We start from the raw sequence: 24,527 nt of genomic DNA on the forward strand, positions 1-24,527 counted from the left end.
AAAGTGGAAATGGGGAAGAAAAAAATACAAACAGGCGCGCGCACGCACACACACATACACACAGGAAAATGCAAACAGTGATTACAATTATAAATGGGTTAAATTCTCCAATTAAATGACAGTCTCAGATTTGGTTACAGAAACAGATTATTTATAAGACACATCTGAAAAGAGAGTTCCCTGGGGGGTGGGGGGGAGGGAGGGAGAAGAGTCCCCTCTTTACCAATCCTTTGAAGTCTAAGAACCTGCCTGCAGCCCTTACCATCCCACAGAGTCAAACCCTGGTCTTCTCAATCTTCACCAGTACATGACAATAACCTCTACTTCAAGGCCTACAGTACTGGCAGTAGATTATATGATAAAGGCTCAAAATCCTTTTAGGCACCAAAATTTTATTTACCCACCTTCCTGCTTTCTTTTAACATTCGAAACAATATATAAACATCATAAACCAAAATTAATCTTTTTAACCCAGGGTTGTGGTAGGAACTATCATGTTACAAAGTGGTGGCAGATTTACGCCTATTTGTGTTTTTCTGGCCTCTCTCAATCTCTGGCTGTGATTTCTCTTGTCCTTTCTTGGCTGTCTTTTAACAGTCTATTCTAACCCCTGTGAAATAGGGGTTCTGAGGTTTGAGAAGACCCACCATGAAGTAAATGAAGCTCTCGGGAAGATTCAAACTCCACAGTTCTTCTTTGTCCTTTGATATGGCTCCTTTTTATCTGTCATAGGCTGAAAAAACAGTGAACTGGTAAACGAAGCACAGAGATCTTAGTTCACAGACCAGGTGAGGCCTGTATAAAGTGCATGGGCTTTGTGACCACCACTACCAACTTCCCCTCTAAGAAAGCACTGACTAATGAGCAGTACCACAACCCCTAAGCTCAAGGTTCCCTGTGGATATCTCCCCTGTATCTGCATCTTGACCAGGGTCTCTCAATTCCCCTTGGCACAGTTGGAACAATGAGGGATGCAGCACAGGCCAAAGACTGAGTGCCCAGCCCCAGTGAATTGATGGGGGACATTGACAAAGTAATTGCAAAGATGGTGCCATTTGTCTTGGAGAAGTGGGGCCTGGACAGGGATAGCAGCTGGAAGGTGACAGGCAGTCCTGGCTCAGTAGCGGTAGTGATCAGGCTTGAAGGGGCCATCACGGGACATGCCCAGGTACTGGGCCTGCTTTTCAGTCAGCTTGGTCAGTTTCACATTAAGTTTGCTCAGGTGGGCTTCGGCCACTGCTTCATCCAGCTAGGGAAAAACAGAGAAAAACCTGGAATTAGTGCCATGTTCAGGGACCCTGCACTTGTATCCAGCTACCAAGAAAGGCAGAAACTGTTCAGTTGGGGTATCTGCCAACTGAACACATTATACCTCATTCTATTCTCACAGCCAGCCTCAGTGGGTGTGTTGTTTTGGCTGCACATCTCCCCACCAAGTAGTCCCAGTGGGACCACTGATTATATCTCCTTCCTCATCTTCCACCAATTTAAGCAGCTAACTACAATGCTTCTCTGGAATTTGTTGTCAGTCCAGGACATATTTTCCATGACAGATAGAGTCAGGGGATTCTGTTTACACTGGGATTCCTAAACAGAGAAGGGTAATCAATCTCAGTTCACCAGTAGCAAGTCTACTTGACAAGTGAAATGAATGTAGAGAAATCAAGAGTCAAGACACAGAGAAAAACAGAACTATGGAGCTAGAGTGTCACTCAGTGGTAGAACACATGCTCAGCGTGTACAAGGCCCTGGGTTCAATTCCCAGCAACCCCCATACCCAAAACAATCAGAGATATGATGACACTGAATCTTGAATCCAGTGTGTGGATCTTAGACCCACCATACTGCCCAAACACTCCTTTTCCCTCATTAAACGGTTTCCTTTTTTGATTAAAATATATCCATATGTGCAAGACCTAGAATTCAAAACCCAGAACAAAAATAAATGAATTAATAAACAAATAACTAAATATATTCATACATTCTTTGATACTCCTTCCTTCAAGAGGAAGAACCTGAGAGCAGAGTGCTTGCCTAGTATGCATGAGGCACTGGATTCAATTCTCAGCACCACATATAAACAAGTAAATAAAATAAAGGTCCATCAACAACTAAAAAAATAATAATTAAAAAAAAAAAAAAAAGAGGAAGAACCTAACCAGGCATGTTGATTCACACTGTAATCCCAGCTACTTGGGAGGCTGAAGCAGGAGGATGGCAAGTTTGTGGCCAGCCAGGGCAACACAATAAGACCTTGTCTCAAAAAAAAAGAAGAAGAAGAAGAAGAAAGAAAGAAAGAGAGAGAGAGAGAGAAAAAAGAGATCCTAATTCTCTATCCCTTGAATGACTCAATTCAAATGAACAGAATAAAGCAGAAGTAATGAGTATGACTCTGGAGACAAGGTATAAAAAGCAATGTGACTTCCTCCTTGCTCTCCCCTGGGTCACTCACTCAGGGAAGCCAGCTGCCATCTCATGAGGACATGCAAACAGCTCTATGAAGAGACATAGGAGAGAGAAACTGAGATCTCCCATCAACAGTGATGTGAAGGCAGATTTTTCAACCCAGTCAAGTCTTCAGATGTTTGCAGCCCTGGCAGAAATCTTAATTGTAACCTCTTGAAAATGATCTTTGGTCAAAACCAGAGAGCTAAGCTGATCTCAAACTCCTACCCACAGAAGCAGAAATAAATGTTTATTGTTTTGTTTTGTGAGACAGCACCTAACTATGTTGCCCAGGTTCAAGCAATCCTGCCTTTAGCTTCCCAAGTAACTGGGACTAAAGGTGCATGCCATGCACCTAGCTAAATGTTTACTGTTTTAAGCCAGTAAGTTTTGAGGTCAAATGCTTGTAGCAATAGATAAACACCCTGATTTGAACCAATTTCTATTACTGGCTACCAAAAGGATCCTAACTAATAAAACTGCCATCCTAACCAGGCATGGTTTTGTACACCTGTAATCCCAGTGACTCGGGAGACTGAGGAAGGAGAATCACAAGTTTGAGACCAATATCAGCAAATTAGTGAGCCCCTAAGCAACTTAGTGAGACCCTGAATCAAAATAAAAAATAAAAAGAGCTGGAGATATGGCTTAGTAGTAAAGCACTCCTGGGCTCAATCCCCAGTACCAAAAACACAAAACAAAACAAAAAACCAAAACCCTGCCACCTCTTTTTACAAATGAGAACGTCAAGGTTATAAAAGATGAAATGACTCACCCAAAGTCACACAGCTAGTGAATGACAAAGCTAGGATTTGAACATTTGGGAGCCATCTGGCTCCCAAAATGTGTATTAAGCATCTGAGCTAGAGCCTCCAGGGCAGTTTTGAAGAGATGGAGCAGAAACCAAGGGGGATGGAGGCTGGAGTTATATAAGGCAAACCTCTAACTTTGACCAGTGCCAAAATGCATGAAAGGAGCCTGAAAAGAAGGTCAAGATGCTGTAGTTAAGAGAAGGGTCAATTCTGAGTGTGGCTGTCACTTTTCTCAGCTTCTAGCTCTGGGTGGGACCTCTCTCTTCCCCGAGGGCCCCAAGTCCCATCCCAAGATGGCACCACAACCTCTAATCACAGCCCAGCTCAGAAAGCTTTTACACTCCCAAGTGGTTTCACATCTACTATTTCACTGGAGTCTCACAAACATCCCTAAGAAGCAGGAAGGGCAGGGTTTATACTGGTTTTTAACAGAAGAAGAAACTTAAGCCTAGAGAAAGTACTCTGAGTACCAACTAAATCATCCCTTTACTCGCCCCAGCCTAGCTCAGGATGATTTCATTTTCCCAGCAACCACATCAGAAGGCAAGTGTGCCACAGTGGTTAAACAGACCCTACAACAAGCCTAAGGACCTGGCAGGCTGCACACAACAGGATAACTTTAAGGTCCTTCTGGGTAAAACATTTGGTACAGTAGAACAGTGGCTCAGGGACATGAAGGGGAAAAAGTTGGCTGGTCCAGAGGGTACATGCTCCAGGCCAAGTAGATATTCTTCCTCAGTTGTCAGAACCAAGGGGTAGAAGGGTGGTATCAAGATCTATCACAGACTCTCCAGCAGCCAAAGGCTGGAAGAACAAGAGCTACTCTTACTGGTTACCCAATAAGGAACCTGAGGATCAGACAGGGTAAGCCACTCTGGATGTACTATAAGGAGTCACTCCCCACAGATTCCTCTGGGCCTCAGTGGGCCTGTTTCCTCTTTTGTCACATGGGGAGAATAATTTTATCATTGTATAGAACCCTGTGGGGACCTCTAAGAGGGAAGGCAGACACTTTCCTTATAAATTCTAGCAAGTTCTGTGTGGGAAGCCCAGGATCAAACACATGACCCCTGGCTTGAGATGGAGGGAAGAACTCACCTTCTTAGGCAGGAAGTGAACCCCAACAGGGTACTTGTCTGAGTGGGTCCACAGCTCAATCTGTGCCAGCACCTGGTTGGTGAAGGAGTTGCTCATCACAAAGCTAGGGTGGCCCATGGCACAACCCAGGTTGACCAGCCGGCCCTCAGCAAGCAGGATGATGCGGCGCCCATTCTTCAGCCAGTAGCGGTCCACCTGCAGGTCACCAGGGCAACAGTGAGGGCTGGTGGGGCACTGCCCAATCTACCCCTGCCTCCCACCGCACCTAGCAGGGGCCTGGAATGCACCAGAACAACTTCCACACAAGGCTGGCACACACAGTGAATAACTAATAGCCAATAACCTTACAGATCTGCTATGAGAATTTAGTAAGCTGCTACCTGTATAGCACTTGGCTTTACATGAGGCACCGAGTAAATGCAGCTAATATATGCCAGATACCCTGTACTAAGTCCTTTACATGTAACTACGACACGCCCTCCTAAAACAACACTATGATTTAAGAACTACTATAATTTCCCTTTCACAGACAAAGAAACTGAAGTTTACAAGTGCCACCTGTCAGCTTTGTCAGCCTGAGGACGTATCCCAGCTTTCAACCACCATTAGAAAGTTGAATGCAACTTAGAAAAGCTTAGTAAAGCTGAGTGCAAGGACACTCAGCTTGAGCTGCATGTTGGAATCACATTGGGAACCTTAAAAATGGGGATGCCGGGCTCTACTCCCAGATTCCAGGCCACAGGGTGTGTGTGTGTGTGTGTGTGTGTGTGTATATGTGTGTCTGTCTGTCTGCAGAGGTCAAGAACTCCTGCTTCAGTGAATGAAAGAGGAGAAATTCCCAGTCTCAGTGCCCTCAATCTTCCACTTCTTCCAGGTATCTAAACACACAAAAATTTGCTTTCTCCCTCCTCATGGTACAGCAGTGGAGGTAAAGCCAGTGACCTAACTGCAACAAAATGGGTGCTGCACAATGGGGCTGTACAGAGCACAGGGGGACTGCCCACCACCCAAGGAGCTGGCTAGGAAGTGGGTCCCTTGAGCTGGAGCTTAGAGAATGGCAAGGAAAAGGGCACTCCTCTGCTCCAAACAAAAGGAACTGGCTAAAAAGGTAACCAGAAACAGGAGTGTGGTGTAATATTCAGGGAGAAGGGTCCAAGATGGCCTGAGCGTACAGGTTCTTAAGAGATGAAGTTGGGAAGGAGGCTGACAAACTGCAGGAATTCTGAGAGTGAGGACAGAGCCCAGCTTTGGAGGAGATCTTAGAGAAGAGAGATCCATCACCCTGAAGTAAGCCTGTGATACCTTTGTAGAACATCTTTCTGGCTGCCAGGGAAGCAAGCCCCGCTGTGGCACCAGGCACTCTCAGCAGAAAGAAGGAGGCACCCTCCACATAGCCAGGAACTGACACTGCAGGCTAGCACAGGACCTACCCAAGGAGACCTCCCACAGGCAGAGGGCCCAGGAGTAGGGTGGGGCATGTGTGTGTGGTATGTCCATGGAAGCTTGCCTGCCCCCCAGAGGCTCAGGCAGAGGGCCCAGGAGTAGGGTGGGGCATGTGTGTGTGGTATGTCCATGGAGGCTTGCCTGCCCCCCAGAGGCTCTAGGCTCCTGGCTGGTCCCATGGTGTGGCTCTGACTGGGCAGTCTTAGGGCTTTGGTCAACTCTGTGTCTACACGTTCTGTACAACATCTCAAAGATGAGGCACTAACTCAAAGAACCCCACAAGCAGGCTTTCTCCTCTTAAAACTTAAAAAAAAAAAAAAAAAAAAAATTTTTTTTTTAAATGATCTCCAGGTGTGGTGGGGCAGGCCTGTAATCTCAGCAACTTGGGAGGCTGAGGCAGGAGGATCACAAATTCCAGGCCATGCTCAGCAATTTTGTGAGGCCCTCAGCAATTTAGAGACCCTGTATCAAAATAAAAAACAAAAAGGGCTAGGGATATAGCTCAGTGGTAAAGAGTCCCTGGGTTTAACCTCTGGTACAAAAAAAAAAAAAGATCAACAACTTGTGTATACTCAAGGATTAATTACTAGGAGAGATAGCTCAGAGTTTGCTTAAGGGAAGGGAGTATGGCTCAGTGGCAGAGTGTGTGCTTATCACACACAAGGCCCTAGGTCCAATCCCATATACACACATAAATATAAGCCAAATAATATTTCACACACCCCAAAGGAATTCATCTCTCGATAGCCCACTGCAAACCTGTCCTTTGACCAGTAAGCAGCCCACTTTTCACACAGTTGTTCCAGCCAGACTTCAGTCCATCATCCCCAACACTCTCCAAGAGTAAGCAGCCCACTTTTCACACAGCTGTTCCAGCCAGAAACCCAGCATCCTTTTCAAATTCTTCCCCTTGTCTGACTCCAGTCTGTCATCCCCAACACTCTCCTAGAGTGCTGGTTGCCAACACCTCTGCAGGGTTTTGAGAGCACCCTCTCAAAGCCTCCCCTGCCCCCATGCCAGTTTCCATGCTCCACACAGTAGCAGCATGAGTACAGCAACCTCATGATGTACACAGTTCACCTACCTAATATGGTTAGGGATTCTGGCTGCCTTCAGGATCAAATCTGCCATCTCAGTACTAGCTCTGAAACCAGGCTCTTTCCCACACCCCTGCTGGCAACAGCCTCCTAATCTGCTCTTCCTGGGGGGCAGCCCAAAGCAGGTGGGCTCAGTCCTCCACTGCAGGTGCCGGCAGAGCTAGGGCCTCTCACCTGGGGCTTGATGTTCACCTTCTCCACAGCATTCTCATTGAGCCACTTCACATCAATTTCCACATCAAAGTGCCCAATGTTACACACGATGGCATCATCCTTCATCTGCTCAAAGTGCCTGTCAGGGAGCCCAAGCCCACAGGAGACCATCAGAGACAAAGAGCAGTCACAAGTCTACACCCCTCCTTTGCTCCCCAGGATGCCCCCTGGCACCTACCGGCCCAAGATGATGTCCACACAGCCTGTGGTAGTGACAAAGATGTTGCCCTCCTTGCAAGCCTCGTCCATGGTAGTCACCTCATACCCTGTGGAGACAGTAACCATGGGTTATCCAGGAGGGGCTTGTCTCTCCCCTGGCCCCAGTGTCGACCCCACCTTATCATACCTTCCATGGCAGCCTGTAGCGCATTGATAGGGTCAATCTCGGTAATGATGACACGAGCCCCAAAGCCCCTCAGGGCCTGGGCACAGCCCTTGCCCACGTCACCATAGCCGGCTACTACTGCCACCTTGCCCGCAATCATCACATCTGTGGCCCGTTTGATGCCATCTATGAGGGACTCCCGGCAGCCATAGAGGTTGTCAAATTTACTCTGAAAAGAGAGAGGATAGGGATGATGGGGACAAACAAGGTCTTGGGGCTAGGCTTCAGAATTGTTCCATAGGGCCCCAAGCCTCAGGCCCACTCAGCAACTCGGCCTGGCTGAACCCCTCTGGGACTCCCCCCGACCATCCAATGCCCAACATGCCCCTCACCCTAATCAGCTCCAAGACCTTCTCCCTAGTCTTTCCTGCTGGTCCAGAAGCCTTCTAGGCATCAATCACTAGGAGAGACTGATGGATCAAAGAACTGGGTTAATTTTAAAGCTCGTGACAGCCAAAGACAATGCTCTTGAAACCCAGGTCTGAGGCCCACTGTGCAGTTTTTTCCTTCTTTAATGTACTTGTTACCCTTGGTCTATACCCCTTTTCCCCTCAGATGATGGCTTCATGTCCCTGGTCTGCAGCCTTCCTGGGTAGGCTTCTTCAGGAAGATGATAACATGGGTCTGAAAATCCCTCAGGGTCTGGGAACAGCCCTTGCCCATGTCTCTATAGCCTGCTACCACTGCGCACAATCATCACATCTGTGGCTCACTTGATGCCATCTGTGAAGGACTCTCTAAGCTGGAGCTGGCACTGCCCCAAGGACTCACCTTGGTAACAGAGTCATTGACATTGATGGCCGGAACCTTCAGTATCCCATTGGCCATCATCTTATATAGATTGTGGACCCCAGTTGTGGTCTCCTCAGAGATGCCTCGGATGCCTGAACAAAAGGGAAAGAATGTCAGAGACCAGCTCTGATTCACCTAAATTCCCCATCTTTATCCCATAATGCCATTCGTCTTTCAGGGTTCCCAGCTCCGTGACTGACAGTACAGTCCACCCAATCACCCAGGCCAACATAGGGGAGGAGCCACGAGATGCCCTCCTACAAGGAATCCATCACCAGGCCAGATGATTCCACCTCCCAGCCTCTCCCAACCTCTCCATTCTCACTGCTATTATCACTTTTTCTTCTTCTGGTTTTATTTATTTATTTTTGGTACCAGGGATTAAACCCAGGAGTGCTTAACCACTGAGCCACATCCCCATCCCTTAAGTTGCTGAAGATCTCGCTAATTTGTTGAGGCTGGCTTTGATTTTGACAATCCTCCTGCCTCAATCTCCCAGGTCACTAGGATTACAGGCATGTGCCACCACACCCAAATGATTGTGGCTGCCATCATTTCTCACCTAGTCTTTCTGCCACAGTTCATCCTCCATAAAGCAGTTGTAGCCACTTTTTTCATGTATATTTTAACAGAAATCTCAAAACCCTCCAATTATTTCCTTTTCCCTCAGGTTTAAGCCAACTTTCTTATAGCATTTTTAGGTCACACCTGGTCTTCAACTAAAGCTCCACATCGTGGAATATTCCCTAAGGAAGGCTCCCTCCATCCATTGCAGCCATGCTAGCTTCCTATTTACTTAATAGTCATTCCTTTCCTGCCTCAGGGCCTTTGCACTCTCCATATACCACTCCCCAGATACTCTCCTCCCCACCCTGCTTTTAACAAAGCTGGCTCCTTTCCAGCTATTCTCAGTCTTGGCATTATGCCAGCCCTCGGGCTATCAACTCAGCCGGCAACCTCAGCCACCCAGCCCTGAGTCGGCATAAATCCCAGAGGCCGGGCCCCAGCCTGTCTGCCTGCAAGAGTCTCATGTCCTCCTGTCTTCCACAGAATCTGGGCATTTTTCCAGGCCTCGGGCACCCAGCCCACCCCCTGGCCCTGCTCACCTGACAGAAGCTGTGGGTACTTTGTGTGGATGAGGTTAGTAAGGTCTCCACCGTCGTCCAGAATCATATTGAGGGGCCCATCCTTGAAGTACAGTGTCTGCTCGATGCACCACAGGTACTCTTCATCTGTTTCACCCTTCCAGGCATACACTGGAGGGTGAGTGGCACATCAGGGCCTGACCTTCCCCATCGGCACCTCTGCTCAAGGGAATTGCCCAGGCAGGCCAATGCTACCTCCTTCCTAATTTCCATGCCCAGCCACTTCCAGCCCTGAGAACCCAGCAGGGGTACAAACACAACTTGGAACCAGAGAGATCTAAGTTCAAATCCTAGCTCTGCCGCTTACCAGCTATATAACCTTGAGCTAATCACCTCACTTCTCTGAGCTTCAGTTTCTTCCTCTGTATATGGGGCTCACAACAGTACAGATTAAATGAGACAGAGGCCAAGTATAGCCCCACAGGTACAAGTATGTGGAAATTGTTCCTTTCTCATCCCCTTCTGCCTAAGCCCCAAGGACTGGGGTATCAACCCACACAGACCAGAGCTCCCACCCATAGTGAGACCTCCTACTCAGTGGAAACCACATGGCTGGATCCAGACATTGTTCTGTTCTGAAAGGTCTTAAGGGCACAGCAGCCTCTGTGGTGGGTAGTCTCAGGCAATGTCTGGCCAAAAAATTACTAATAGCAGCTACTACAAATGAAGCACTTTCTCTGTGCCAGACATTACTCTATCGCTTTATACTGCATCTCATTTTTCCTTATAGAAGCCCTGCGGGGCAGGCGTTACCACTGTCACCACTTACACCCAGAGAGAGCCTAAGATGTACCTGTATCATGTAGCATGGTATCCCAGAGAGGCACAGAACCCAGAGCTATTGAGGGCCAGCTGTGCTCCTCCCATCATATGGAGTAACAAGGACATAGGTGTGGGGTTCCCAGGAAATTACTGTGAGCAAAGGACATAGGCCAAGTAGGGCCGGCTGCCTTTCCCCACAAGTAGAGAATATAATGGTCTTGAAAATAAGGCCTTTCATGGGGTCATGGAACCCAGCCAAGGCTGAGGCCTGTGGGACATGCCCATTTAATCCCAGTCTATGAAGAAGCCCTCTTCATCTCATCTGTGGCTAATCAGAAGGAATCTTGAATGTCCTACTTAATCACCATCAGATCTAACTACTCCCTCCTCTTAGTGCAGACATGTGCCCTTCTCCAGCAGTTCATGAGAAAGTCCTTCTTCTTTAGTCCTGGTCCTTCCTAGCCCCTTACACTACCATATCTCTGCAGTGGACCTCTGGGCTCTTTTTCTGCCCTCTCCCTCCCCAGTTCTTTGGAAACAAATCCACATCCTTCCTTTAAGGAACTTCTCTTCCTCTATATCATGTGGCTCCCAATCATAAGATCCTGCCCATCCTAGTCACAGGCTTGAGATGGCTCAATAAGCACTTCCCCAGGATTTTAGATGATAGTAAAACAAAGCAGCTCTTTCCTATGGGTCACCAGGCTATGATCCTCTGCCCTGCTGTAAGAAGCCTGTTGCTCTAGGGGTCAATGAAGCAAACAGGGAGAAGAGGAGTCCGTTCATGCATTCCCATATGCCCCAGGAGCAAGTAGGCCTCACCTGGAATGCCAGCCTTGGCAATGGCAGCTGCTGCATGGTCCTGAGTGGAGAAGATGTTACAGCTAGACCACCGCACCTAGAAGGGTCGGCAAAACAAGGCTGTAGGTCACTGATGGTCAGAAGCACCAGGGTCATGGGCAGGGAGAAGGAAAAGCCCTGGTTCTAGGTGTGAGAGGCTGGGGACCACAGTCCAGCCAGTGCCACAACCACACACTGGGTGAGTGGATGGGAGCCATAGCAGTGACAAGATGCAGCTCTGATAGAAGGGAAAGGGCTGAAGCAAAGAGACAAGTAAAGAGGCTACTGAAGAAAAGTCCATAGGAAACACAGTGGGAACCCTGGAGGCGATGAGCTGTCATGTGTCCAGGTTTCCTGAACTGAGAGAATCTGGAAGGCTGGTGTTGTCACTTACTGACATGGGGAAGACTCCGGGAAGAGCAGAAGGCTAAAAATCGAGTTTGTTCAAAAATGTTTAATTTGAGATATGTACCTGATTTCCAAGTGGAAAAGACACATTAGAACCAGAAGGTATAAGACTGGAATTCCAGAAGTTCAGCCTAAATACAGGTATTTGGGTGTCATCACCATACAGACAGTATTTAAAGTCATAAAATCTGACCACCAAGACTAAATGTGGCCCAGGATGGTGACGCACACCTGTAATCCCAGCAGCTCAGGAGGCTGAGGCAGGAGGATCTCGAGTTCAAAGTCAGCCTCAGGAACTCAGTGAGACCTTGTCTCTATATAAATTATAAAAAGAGCCAGGGGTGTGACTCAGTGGTTGAATACCCCTGGGTTAAATCCCTGGTACCAAAAAAAAAAAAAAAGGAAGAAAGAGACTGAATGTGAAGAAAAAAGAAGAGGGCTAAGGACTGAGCCCTGGAGTACTCTGCTGGTTTTGGCTGCCTGGCACTGCCCTGCTCACCTTTGGAAACCACCTTGCTTCACGACTCACTGAGATCTTGAATAAACTGTCAATTATTGGTACACATGACCCAGACTAAATCAATCAGAGCACTCCAATCCTCTGGAAAGCATGATTGGTCCAGGGCAGGCACATGACCAGAGCAGGGACAATGAAAGGCAGTCCTTAGAATACTAAATAGGGCTTTGAGGTTGAGTTTTTCCTACTAGAGCTCAAAGCCAGGAAGGTGTGTTGAGCTCGGTCAGAAGCTATCTTTCTGGTCAGAGAGAAAATCTGTAGAACATTCACCACGAGGGTGGCAGCACTGGGAAAGGGAAAACTCAAGTGATAGGGAGGAGAGACCCTGCTGGACCAGAGTTGGCCCCACACCTGGACTTCTCCCCACTCCTGTAGAGTCTTCTTCCCTGGCGGAACCCAGAGAGGGGAAGGGACTCACCCAGGGTCACACAGCAGTGGGTCTTACCTCAGCACCCAGGGCAACAAGAGTCTCAATGAGGACAGCAGTCTCTACTGTCATGTGTAGGCACCCTGCAATGCGGGCGCCCTTCAGTGGCTTGGAGGCCGAGTACATCTCCCGCATGCGCATCAGGCCAGGCATCTCATTCTCTGCAATGTCCAGGGCCTTGCGTCCCCAGGCGGCCAGGCCAATGTCCGCTGCAGGGGCAAGATGAATGGGAGTCCCATAAGCCATCTCCTCCCACCAACCACGAAGCATGAGCACAGTGTAAAGACCCGATCCACATATGGGCCCCAAACCCCTGGGCTTGACTATGTGTCACTGCATTCTCTCATTTAATAACTATGTATGCAACTGGGCAGCCTAAAGAGAAAAACAATGGTACCTATTTAAATGCAGCTTATCGTCTTATAGAGAATACATTTAATCAAAGAATCACCCAGGTACACCAAAGTTACAACACAGAAGTACCCCTTCAAAAAAGATCTGTCACCTCCCACCACCCTTCCTTTCTACTGTCACCTCCAGGTCACTCATTCCCTAAAAATTTTAGCTCCATTTCCTCTCCACATTATGACTTTTGGTGATTCAACACTCAAATATTATCCAAAATCTTGGACTTGACACAGATCCTTGAGCTCCGTGGCAACATGAAAATGCTTCCTCCCCACTCCTGATGTTTCCACATGGAGGGAATTCATCAGTATAAATAACATTCTCTGTCCCAAGGAAGGTGGATTGGCTTGTCTGATTAATAAATATGAGAGGATGGGCTGGGATCGTGGCTCAGTGATAGACTGCTTGCCTCACATGTGTGAGGCACTAGGTTCAATTCTCAGCACTACATATAAATAAATGAATAAAATAAGGTCCATCAACCCTAAAAAAAAAAAACTTAAGTCAGCTAAAAAAATAAATGAATGTGAGATGAATAAACTAGGCATGCTCAGTTTGGCTTTCCCTTCTTTTGCAAGCAAGCACCTACCTGCCCACCTGCAGGAATCAGGTATTCTCAGCTCTCTTGACTGTGACTGGTGGGTAAGCAGGGTTCAGTTAGCAGGATCATTTGGCTTTTACACTAAGCTACACCTCTGGCTTTGATGTTATCAGTAATAAATAGTTTATTTTGGTCTTTAGCTGACACCTCAAATGTCTCAAATTTTGCCAATTCTCAAGCAGGAAAGGATACTATTATAAGTTCTGTCGCTGTCTCATTGCTTAGGGCCTCACCAAGATGCTAAGGCTGGCCTTGAACTTGCAATCCTCCTGTCTCAGCCTCCCAAGTTGCTGAAATTACAGGTGTGTACCCCTACCCCAGCACTTTTTCTAATTTTATTTTGAGACAGAGTCTTATTAAATTGGCCACCCAGGTTGGCCTTGAACTTGCAATCCTCTTGTCTCAGCCTCCCAAATTGCTGGGATTACAGACCTGCACCAGTGTGCCCAATTGACTCTAGAGAGCTTAATAACAAATAACGAAACTGAATCAGTCTGCGTCCTATTGAACCTTTAAACAAGAAGGGTTGCAGGTCTAGTTCAATGGTAGGCACATGCAAGACCCTGGGTTCAATCCCAGCACCAGAATAGTGTCAGAGGTGAAATACTCCACCCCCATGGAAGTCACCACTCCTGCTGCACCTTGACGAGATCCCACTTCCTACCACTCCCCTTGCCCACCCGCCCTGGGAGGACAGACACTGAGGATGATAGCTCTCCCTTGGAAATCTGGATTTCAAGCAACCAACTCTGGTCATGTCCCAACTTTCCAATTCTTTCCCTCTTGCCCCAACTTCAACAAGATGGCAACCAGTCAGGTAAGAACTTCTTCCTTCCCCAGCTTAGGATTTCAATCTCCATCCCTCTGCCCTCTTTCCTCTGAGAACTCACTTGGCAAAACTCCCACCCTGGTTAAACCCAACCCTCTGCTGCACCTAAGCCAGTGACCCAGAAGGAGAATCAACCACACCAAGAGGTCTTATTCACTAAGATCATAAATCTAAAGGGACAAAGCACATTCCAGCAATCATTTAATATTTTCCTAGTAAATTTACTTTTCTTTTCAACTTTTCCCAAACCTCCAACACCTCTCCGCATTAACTAATAACCTCATTTCACAATTCATTAAGAATTCAGGGGGCTGGGGATATAGGTCAGTTGGTAGAGTGCTTGCCTTACATGCACAAGGCCCTGGGTTCAATCCCCAGCACCACCAAAAAAAAAAAAAAAAAAATTGGGGTTGGGGTTGTGGCTCAGTGGTATCTCATCTAGCACATGTGGGGCCCTGGGTTCAATCCTCAGCACCACATAAAAAAACTAAATAAATAAAGGTACTGTGTCCAACTACAACAAAGGAAGGAAGGAAGGGAGGGAGGGAGGGAGGGAGGGAGGAAGGGAGGGAGGGAAAAAGAAAGAAAGAATGAATTCAGGATCATGCCACTTTTCCTCCAAGGAATCCACTGCTCTCCTCATTTAGACTTACAGACTAGGCAAGCTTTTCTGTTACAACAGACAAGCTGTCCCTGATCTCCTATCTTCTCTCCTCCTTCAGAACCTCAGTACTCCACTTCTCAATGAGTCTAGTAGCTGGGCACATAATCCCAGCAACTTAGGAAGCTGATGCAGGATGATCCCAAGTTTGAGGCCAGCCTTGGTAAGTTAGTGAGCCTCTGTCTCAAAATTAAAAAAAAAAAAAAAGGGCTGGGTTTGTGGCTCAGTGGTAGAGTGCTTGCCTAGCATGCGTGAGGCACTGGGTTCAATCCCCAGCACCACATAAAATAAAGGTATTGTGTCCATCTACAAATACATATATATACATATACATATTTTTTTTTTTTTAAGATACACACAGGAGATGGACCCCATTGGTTAAATGCCCCTGAGTTCAATCCCCAATACCAAAAAAAAAAAAAAAAGTGCCCAAAGACCAGCCTGATCCCCAATCAGGGGACTTTTTTTTTGATACTGAGGATTGAACCTGGGGTGCTTAACCTCTGAGCCACATCCCCCATCCTGTTTTACATTTTGTTTAGAGACAGGGTCTCACTGAGTTACTAAGTGCCTTGCTAAGTTGCTGAGGCTGGCTTTGAACTCGCAATCCTCCAGTCTCAGTCTCCAGAGCCTCTGGAGCGGTGGGGATTACAGGCAAGCACCACTGCAATGACTCAGAAATCCAGGCTTTATTGGCTTCTGGTTCTCCTCCTCCTTCCTTCCTGGCTCCTCTTGAACTAACAGACTCAAATATTTGGAAGCCCTCAGGGCTCCAAACATCTCCCTCTTTCTAATTCTTCCCAGGTGAATCTTTGTAGCCTTAGGGTTTTGAATTCCTTCTCTAGGGTAAGGACTCCCCTGAACTTGAGACTCCTATAATGCAGCTAACAGTGACAATACTACATGTCTGTCCCACCTACCTGTCCTTGGGTCACCTTTGCATCTCCAGTGCCCAGCAGACCCTGGCACAGAGAAGAAGTCAGCAGATATTTATCTGTTGTTAGAAACGAATGAAAAGTGCATGCCTGTAGTCCCAGCTGCTTAGGAGGCCAAGGCAGAAGGATCGAAGACTCAAAGCCAGTCTCAGCAACTTAGTGAGGCTGTAAGCAACCTAATGAAATTCAGTCTCAGAATAAAAAACAAAAGAGCTGAGGATGTGGCTCAGTTGTTAAGAACCCTTGGGTTCAATCCCTGGTATTAAAAAAAAAAAAAAAATTGAACAAGAGAAGATTCAGGGGCTGGGATTGTGGCTCACTGGCAGAATGTGCTTGCTTAGCTTAGCATGTGTGAGTCACTGGGTTCAATCCTCAGCACCACGTAAGAAAATAAATAAATAAAAAGTTATTGTCCATCTACAACTAAAAAAAAGAAAAGAAAAAAGAACACATTCAGGAAAAGGGGCTGGCACTGGCCAGAGGTGGCAAAAAAAAAAAAAAAATCAGAACCTAGTCCAACTCCTAGCATTTTACCAATGAGGAACAAGCCCAAACAGGAGTTTGCCACAGGTTCCATAGCCAGTCAATGGCAAAGGTGGGTCTGGTGGCCAGGCAAAGACAGACCCTTCACAAGGCCCTGCAATAGTGACAATGGGTTCTGTGCTACCCTACCTACTTTACTACCATCTGTCCCTCAACCTAAAAATAATACTTTCAATGATGTCCACATGGAAACTTTGCTAGCCATAGAGTTTTCCATGGAACCCTCAACTTCAAGGGTGCAGAAGGGGCTGGAGCTCCAAGTTCTCGGGCTTTTGGTACCCTGGGGAGCTAAGGACCTGCAGAAATTGCAGGAACACAAGAGGAACAGTAAGACCCTTGTTAAACCTCTCCTTCTTCATCTATAGAGTGAGGATAACCATCCCTAACCTTGCTGTGTCCCCTGAGGATTACACAAAATGCCAAATGGGTAAAATCTGCAGATTTTGACAGAGGCTTCTTTCCTCCATTCTTACATAACCAAGACCCCCCATTCCAAATCCACCCTTATGTTCACCCACACAACTCAATGCCCTCTACCCAGACCCTCCACAGTATGACAAAGTCCCTATTCCAGCCATTCCACTAATGTGACCTTGCCTTTCTGGGCTACAGCATCATCATCTACACAATGTGGGCAATAGTCTACTCTGATGAACGATTTCAACATAATATTTACAAGTCAATTCTTCAGTTTCTTCCTCTGTACAATGGGATAATGTCCACTTCTAAAAAGATTTTGTAATCAACAAATCACCAGATACAAATATATTGGTATCTTTCTCCACTTTAAGGGGGTCCTTTTTTAGTGGGAGGGGATACTGGGAATTTAACCCAGGAGCAATTTTATCATAACAAGCCCTTTTTTTTTTAATTCTTTATTTTTGAGACAGGGTCTAAGGTGCTTGGGGCCTAGCTAAATTGCTGGTGCTGGCCTTGAACATGCAATCCTCCTGTCCTAGCCTCCAGAGCTGCTTAAATTATCACAGTGCACCACCTCATCCAATTAATGGTGTCTTTTTTAATTGAAAACTTTTTTTAATTTAAATTTAATTTTTTAAAATTTATTTTTAATTACAAAATGCACATATTTGAGGTATGTAATTTGATCAGTTTTGACATGTAATATACTCAATATAAAAAGCATTTCCATTACACTTTTTTTTTTACGGTGCAGAGTTAATGGTGCCTTAAAGTTACTTAAAGTAACTTTACTTTTAAAGCTGCTAATCAACCTGAACAGATTATTGGTAAAAATAAGGTTGTTCCAAGTGTGTTCACTGGTACACAGTGATGAAAAGGGTGGGCTCAGAGGTCTAGATACCCTGGTTCAAATCCTGCTCCATCACTTTCCAGCTGTAAAACTGTGGACAAGTGACCTTTAGGATCCATCGTAAAGCAAAAATAGTCCCTCAACTATTCTTGAGAGCTATGAGAAAAAGATGGGTTAATCTAGAATAAAGCTAGAAGGTAGTGTCCATGCCACAGTTAAACGCTCAGTGAAGGTTTGATCAGCCTTCTGGTCCGTGGGGCAGAGGGAGAATTTTTCCAAACTCCCTAAATTTTATTCGTGATTCTCTGCACAATGGTCCCTGTTGGGCAGGTCCCACAGGTCGAGGAACTAGCCCAAAGTTCCCGGAGAGCGGATCAGTGCGGCCTCGGGCTCCCTTTCCAGGCCTCTCTTCACAAGCGGGTGCCCTCGCCTTCCCTGTAGGAGGCCAAGAAAAAGGTGAGCCCTTGCCTGGGGCAACCCAGTTGGCCAAAAGGCAGGATCTGGATGCCTAGGCAGGTTCCAGCGGGGGCCACTAGTTCCAGGCCGCGGCCAGGTGCACTTCCTGCACCCACCTAGCCGCTGGAAGCGGAACGCGCCACCAGATCGGCGCTGGTAGCCCGCGCGGCGTCGCGGGGCATGCCGGAACTTGTAGTCCGCGGCTGCCTCCCAAGACCCGCACGTCGCGATGGGAGAACTCCAGCCCCCAGGCGGCCCCGCGCTCAGGAGCGCGCGGAGACTGTGATTCAAGGGGCTTCGGGGCTGCCCGGGGCGGCCCCTCGGCAGCCTTACGGCCGCTGCCCCAACAAGCTCCGGGTCAGCCCGGCGGCCGCCATCCCGCACAAACCCTCGGCACGCACAGAGTAGTCGCAGCAGGCTGCAGTCCTGGAACTCACCGACTTTGTAGGGCAGTTTGTCAGACATGCTGGCGGCACTTCCGCACGCAGCGATGGACACAGGCAAAGGGGGGTGGGCCTTGGACTGAGAACCGGCACCTGGCGGGAGGCGCGCGTTAGAGATCTGCGTGTGGCGCCGTCTTCTTTAAATATCTTCCTCTTACTTGCATATTCATGAGTCCCGAGGGCTGAGTCGTCCGGGGCGGGGCCCAGCGCATGGGGGCGGGGCCGAGACAGACTTCGATCCCTGAGGAGAAAAGTACACGTTTTATCAGGTGCGGCCCTTAGACCTCTGGCACCAAGGAGAGCGGCCTGAGAACCAGCCAAGGCCGTTCTTTGTCTCATTGGTTCAGCCAGCATATCCGATGTTAAAAACAAACAAACCTTTGAAATACTTACCTCCTGATGCCCATGAGTAGGTTTCTCTGGGCCATTAGGAATGGAATATCCATGTATCTTGAGCTTTCCTAGATATTGCCCATTCCTTTCCAAGGTGGTTTTATTATTTACCCTTCCACTCTAGTGTTCAGGCTGGTCACTCTACATCCCTGTTACCACTTGTCATCGTCTGACATAAATTTTTATTGAAACTGATGGGAATGAAAATGTATCTCCTTATGGTTTTAATTGGCCACCTGAAGATACTGTAACAACCATCAAGAGATTCTCCAGCCTGCTGAGATGATACATGCCTTTAATCCCAGCGATTTGGGGCTGAGGCAGGAGGATCATAAATTCAAAGCCAGCCTCAACAACCTCCCTAGGACTTGGGCAATTAAGTGAGACCCTGTCCCAAAAAAGGGGCGGGAGTCTCTAAGGTAGCTGTTTCTTACCACTCCCAGTGGTAAAGTGCTCCTGGGTTCAATCCCCAATACCAAAAATAGAAAAGAAAGAAAGATTTTCCCACTCAGGCACCCCTGCCTATCTCCATTTCTCCTACTTCCACCCTTCCCCTCCCCTTTCTTCACCTTCTCAAACTTTTTCAGAGTTTGTCCCTACTCTAGGTTGGCACCTTTTCATCGCCCAATCGGTCAAACTGCATGGCCTCCAATCCCAGATCTTATATGAAACTGCTTCAGCCAAGGTCATCAGGGAATCTGACGTAATCCGACCAATGTTGCCTCAGCCTGCATCCCAGCCCACCTCTTGACTTCTGCTTACTCTACTCCTACTCTTCTTTCTCTTTATCTGGCCTTAATAGCAACTTCCTCCCTCTTCTCCTCCAACATCTTCCAGGGTTAATGGTTTTTATTTTTATTTATTTATTTTTTTTAATGTAGTGCTGAGGATCAAACTCAGGGCCTCATTTGTGCTAGGCAAGTGCTCCACTACTGAGCTACAACCCTAGCCTTATGGCAGCTTCCTCAGTAATGTGACTACAAATGCACACTCAACATAACGATCCCTTTACCCCTTCCTGGGCCATCTCACCCACACTTAAGGCAGCTCTGACCACTTCCATCTGGTTGATCTGTGTGTCCATGGAATAAAACATTTCCTTATCCCAGAGGTCATCTGTTTCCTTTCTCAATCACAAGCCCTTCCTCTCTCTCTCTCTCTGGAGTTACCCTACAGTGAGTTTTGACATCATTCATTCATTCATTCATTTATTTTGGTATGGGAGATTGAATCCAGGGGCACTTAATCACTGAGCCACATCCCAGTCTTTTATCTACTTTTTAGAGACAGGGTCTTGTTTAATTGCTAGGGCCTCACTAGATAGCCTCAGCACTGGGATTCTAGGCATGTGCCACTCCACCCAGCTTATTTTCTTTTCTTTTTTTTTTTTTTTTTAAGAGAGAGAATTTTTTTTTTGAGAGAGAGAGAGAGAGAGAGAGAATTTTAATATTTATTTTTTTAGTTTTCGGTGGAAACAACATCTTTGTATGTGGTGCTGAGGATGGAACCTGGGCCACACACATGCCAGGCAAACGCGCTACCGCTTGAGCCACATCCCCAGCCCTTATTTTATTTTCTTAATGAGTTTTACTAGGTATATGACAAACAGTACATCCCTAAACAATACACTATTTCATATTAACTGCTTTTTGCCTTTGGAAAAATGAAGTTATACTGTATATATTTTTCTAAAAACTGTGCTTTCCTCTCTCAACATTGTTTTTGAGGTCATTCATGTAGATTCTATAGCTGTTGCTGATTTATTTCCATCTTTATATAGCAAATTGAATGAATATATCATAATCTATTTATTCTATTATTGATGGACATTGGGCTGTTCCAATTTCTTACTACCACAAATAATACTATGCTAACATTCTTATGTATGTATAGTTCTAGGAATTGAATTGTTCAGGTCCAACTTTCCTAGATAACATGAAGCTGTTTTCATGAAGCCATTGCACCAATCTATACTCCCACCATAAGTAGATAAAAATTTTTGACATCATTTCTGTGTTCTTACCTGCTCTTCCTATTATCAAATTTTTTATTTTATGCATATCTGGTGGGTGGGAAATGGTATCTCATTGTGGTTTTAATTTGCATTTCTTTGATTACTCTTGAGGTTGAGCATCTATTTATTTTATAACCCATCTGGGTTTCTCTGTCTGTAAAAGTTCCATTCAAGTCTTTACCCATTTAAAATAGGTGATTTTTTTTTCCTTTAATTTATTAAGAATTCTTTAAATATTCTTCAGACTAGTCTCTTGCTAATTATATGGGTCGCAAAAATCTTCTACAGGCTTATGATTGATTTGATCTTCTCACCCTCCCTAGACTGTTTTGTTTTGGATTTTGGTTTTTGAAGTATGGAGGATTGAACCAAGGGGTGCTCTGCCACCTTGTAGCTCCAAAATTATATGGATGTGTGTGTTTAGGACAGCCAAGACACTCTTTAAGAAGAACAAAATTGGGGGATTTCCCCTATCAGATGTTGTGACTTATAATAAAGCTCCAGTAATTCTGACAGTGTAGGCTTGGTGTAGACTAATGCACTCCCAACCCTTTTTTATTTTTTTATTTTGAGATAGCATTTCATTGCCAAGGCTGGCCTTGAACTTGCAATCCTCCTGCCTCAGTCTCCTGAGTATCTGAGATTATAGGCATTTGCTGCCATACCTGGCCCCATGTTGTTTTTTTGATGAATAGAAAATCTTATTTTTAATGTACCAATCTTTTCCTTTAAAAGTTAGTGGGGGGCTAGGGATGTAGCTCAGTTGAAAGAGTGCTTGCCTTGTAAGCCTAAGGCCCTGGGTTCAATCCCCAGCACCACCACCAAAACAAAAGAAAATTAGTGGGAATTTTTAAACTTATTTTAGAAAGCTGATTTATCAGCCAGTCATAGTGACACACACCTGGAATCCCAGCTACTCAGAAGACTGAGAACAGGAGAACAACAAGTTTGAGTTTAGACTCAGCAACTTAGCGAGACCCGTTTCAAAATTTAAAAGGGGCGGGGCAGAGGGGGAGTTGGGGATGTAGCTCAGTGGTAGGGTACGCCTGGGTTCAATCCCCAGTCCTCATGAAAGAGAGAGAGAGAGAGAAAGAAGCCTTTATATCCCAAAGTCATAAAGAATTTCCCTACTGATTTCTTCTCCACGTTTTATAATTTGAGGACGTATGTAGAGTGAGGTTGAAATTCTTTTTCATTTTTTTTTCTCATGTGGATAAGCAGTTTTTTCAGTACCACTCAATGAAGAGTGCACCCTTTCCCACTGACCTGCAGGACCATCTCTGACATAGAATGTCCACCATATTTGGGTGTTTTTCTGCTCTCTCTCTTCTGATGCATTAGTCTACACCAAGCCTACACTGTCAGAATTACTGGAGCTTTATTATAAGTCACAACATCTGATAGGGGAAATCCCCCAATTTTGTTCTTCTTAAAGAGTGTCTTGGCTGTCCTAAACACACACATCCATATAATTTTGGAGCTACCTCAGGTTCTAGAGAATAAAAACTTTAGGGTATTTTTTTCCTGAAATTGTATTACTTTGTAAAGTATTTTTAGGAAAACAAAGTATTTTGAGTGACATCTTTATGTCACTGAGTTATCTATTAGCATGGGATATATATATATGGTATATTTTTCTTCCTTTATTTAGATCTTTTTTTTTAATGTCTCTCAATAAAATTCTACATTTGGGGCAGGGTTGTACCTCAGTGGTACAGCACTTCCCTAGCATGAGTGAAGCTCTGGGTTTGATCCCCAGAAGTCAAACTAACAAAAAAAAAAAAAAAACTCTGAGGATTTCAGGTATGAAGCTAGCCTCAGCAACTTATTTCAATAGATTCATTCCTTGGTGATTTTTGATATTTTAATTTTTTTTTCAGTGCTGTAGTGTTTGTTTGTTTGTTTGTTTTTTTGTTTTTGTTTTTTGGTGGTGCTGGGGATAGAACCCAGGGCCTTAAGCATGTACTCTACCACTGAGTTACAACCCCAGTTGCCTGTGTTATTTTAAACTTATCTTTTTAAATTTTTCACTTTTTAAGTGTTTGTGACAAACTGCTTTTAGTTGATTAATCTATTTGGAAGCCCTGATGATTTTTTACTTGTCTATAAATTATTTTCTATTTACTATGTATAAAATCATACCATCTGTATGTAATGAATTTTGTTTATTTTCCAATTTGGACACCTTATTTTCTTTTGCTTTACTGCATTGGCTAGACCAATGGTAAATGGTAATTGGAAGAGATGACATAAATAAGCACCCTTATCCTATTCCACTAGTGCTCATATGCTTCATATCATTAACCAGCTAACACTTCCCTCTGCCCAGTAACTATCCATTTAACCATCAAAAGAGCTCTCAAATCCAACCTGTGGCCAATGACCCAATTCCATCCTTCACCAGCCTCTTGACTAGTCTCTGGGCATGCAGCCTAACTGTGCCTCATCCCTATAGCCAGAGCGATCTTTTAAAAACACAAATCTGGTCATATCTTCCCTTTGCTTAATACTACACATTCAGTGGTTTTTTTTTTTTTAAGTGCTTAACACAGTCTTCTATAAAGTGGGATACACATTTGCCAGCATGATTACAAAATGATCCATTAGTGTACAACAGGAAAATACTAGACCTCCTATTTCTATTCATTTTTGTCCTAAAATGGTGACATCTTGCAAAATGATAGATATCACAACTAGAATATTGGCAGTGATACAGTTAAGATACAAAATAGTTAATCACTACAAGATCCCTCATGTTGCCCTTTTTTAGCCACAGTTATAAATCCCAATCCTTCCTTAACCCCTGCGCCATTCCTCTAATTTTGTTGTTTCAAGCTCGCCTAGCAAATGCAAGGCCCTGGGTTCGATCCTCAGCACCACATAAAAATAAATAAATAAAATAAGGTATTGTAATAAAATAAAGGTATTGGCTCCAACTACAACTAAAAAATATTTTTTTTTAAAAAAAAGAATGTTATATGAGGCCAGATATGGTGGCGCATGCCTGTAATCCCAACAGCTCAGGTAGGAGGATTGCAGGTTCGAAGCCAGTCTCAGCAATTTATTGAGACTGTAAGTAACCTAGCAAGACCATGTCTCAAAATAAAAAATAAAAGGTCTGGGATTGTAGCTCAGTGGTAAAGTACTTGGCTAGCATGTGTGAGGCCCTGGCTTTGATTCTCAGCACTGCATATACATATAAATAAATACAAAAAAGATCCATTAACAACTAAAAAATAATAATAAATAAATAAAATAAAAAGGGCTTGGGCTGGGGATGTGGCTCAAGCGGTAACGCGTTTGCCTGGCATGCGCAGGGCGCTGGGTTCGATCCTCAGCACCACATAAAATAAAATAAAGACATTGTGTCCACCAAAAACTAAAAAATAAATTTAAAAAAAAGGGGGGGGCTAGAATTGTGACTCAGTGGTTATGTAATCTTGGGTCCTGGTACCAAAAAAAAAAAAAAAGAGTGCTATATGAGCTAGGAATGTAGCTCAGAGTTAGAGCACTTGTCTAGCATGCTTGAAGCCATGGGTTCCATCCACAGCATCATAAGGTGGGCGGGGGGGGAGAATATTCTTTTTGAA

At 45.4% G+C, this 24,527-nt stretch overlaps 1 protein-coding gene across 1 annotated transcript; it reads right to left on the minus strand.

Annotated features, from left to right (window-relative positions):
• Positions 1-372: 372 nt before the first annotated feature.
• On the minus strand, positions 373-18,684 carry Ahcy (adenosylhomocysteinase). The gene is made up of 10 exons (XM_046433741.2): positions 18,525-18,684; positions 12,403-12,593; positions 11,015-11,090; positions 9,392-9,541; positions 8,265-8,377; positions 7,455-7,662; positions 7,287-7,374; positions 7,070-7,187; positions 4,356-4,550; positions 373-1,249 (listed from the first exon to the last, which is right to left on the minus strand). The coding sequence occupies exons 1-10, from the start codon at positions 18,550-18,552 to the stop codon at positions 1,118-1,120; spliced, it is 1,299 nt and encodes a 432-aa protein (XP_046289697.1). The 5' UTR covers positions 18,553-18,684; the 3' UTR covers positions 373-1,117.
• Between the last annotated feature and the right edge of the window lie 5,843 nt (positions 18,685-24,527).

This window comes from Marmota monax, unplaced genomic scaffold (assembly GCF_021218885.2).
Source record: "Marmota monax isolate L192 unplaced genomic scaffold, Marmota_monax_Labrador192_F-V1.1 WCK01_AAM20220418_F8-fsc00014, whole genome shotgun sequence".
In the NCBI taxonomy this organism is placed as follows: Eukaryota; Metazoa; Chordata; class Mammalia; order Rodentia; family Sciuridae; genus Marmota; species Marmota monax.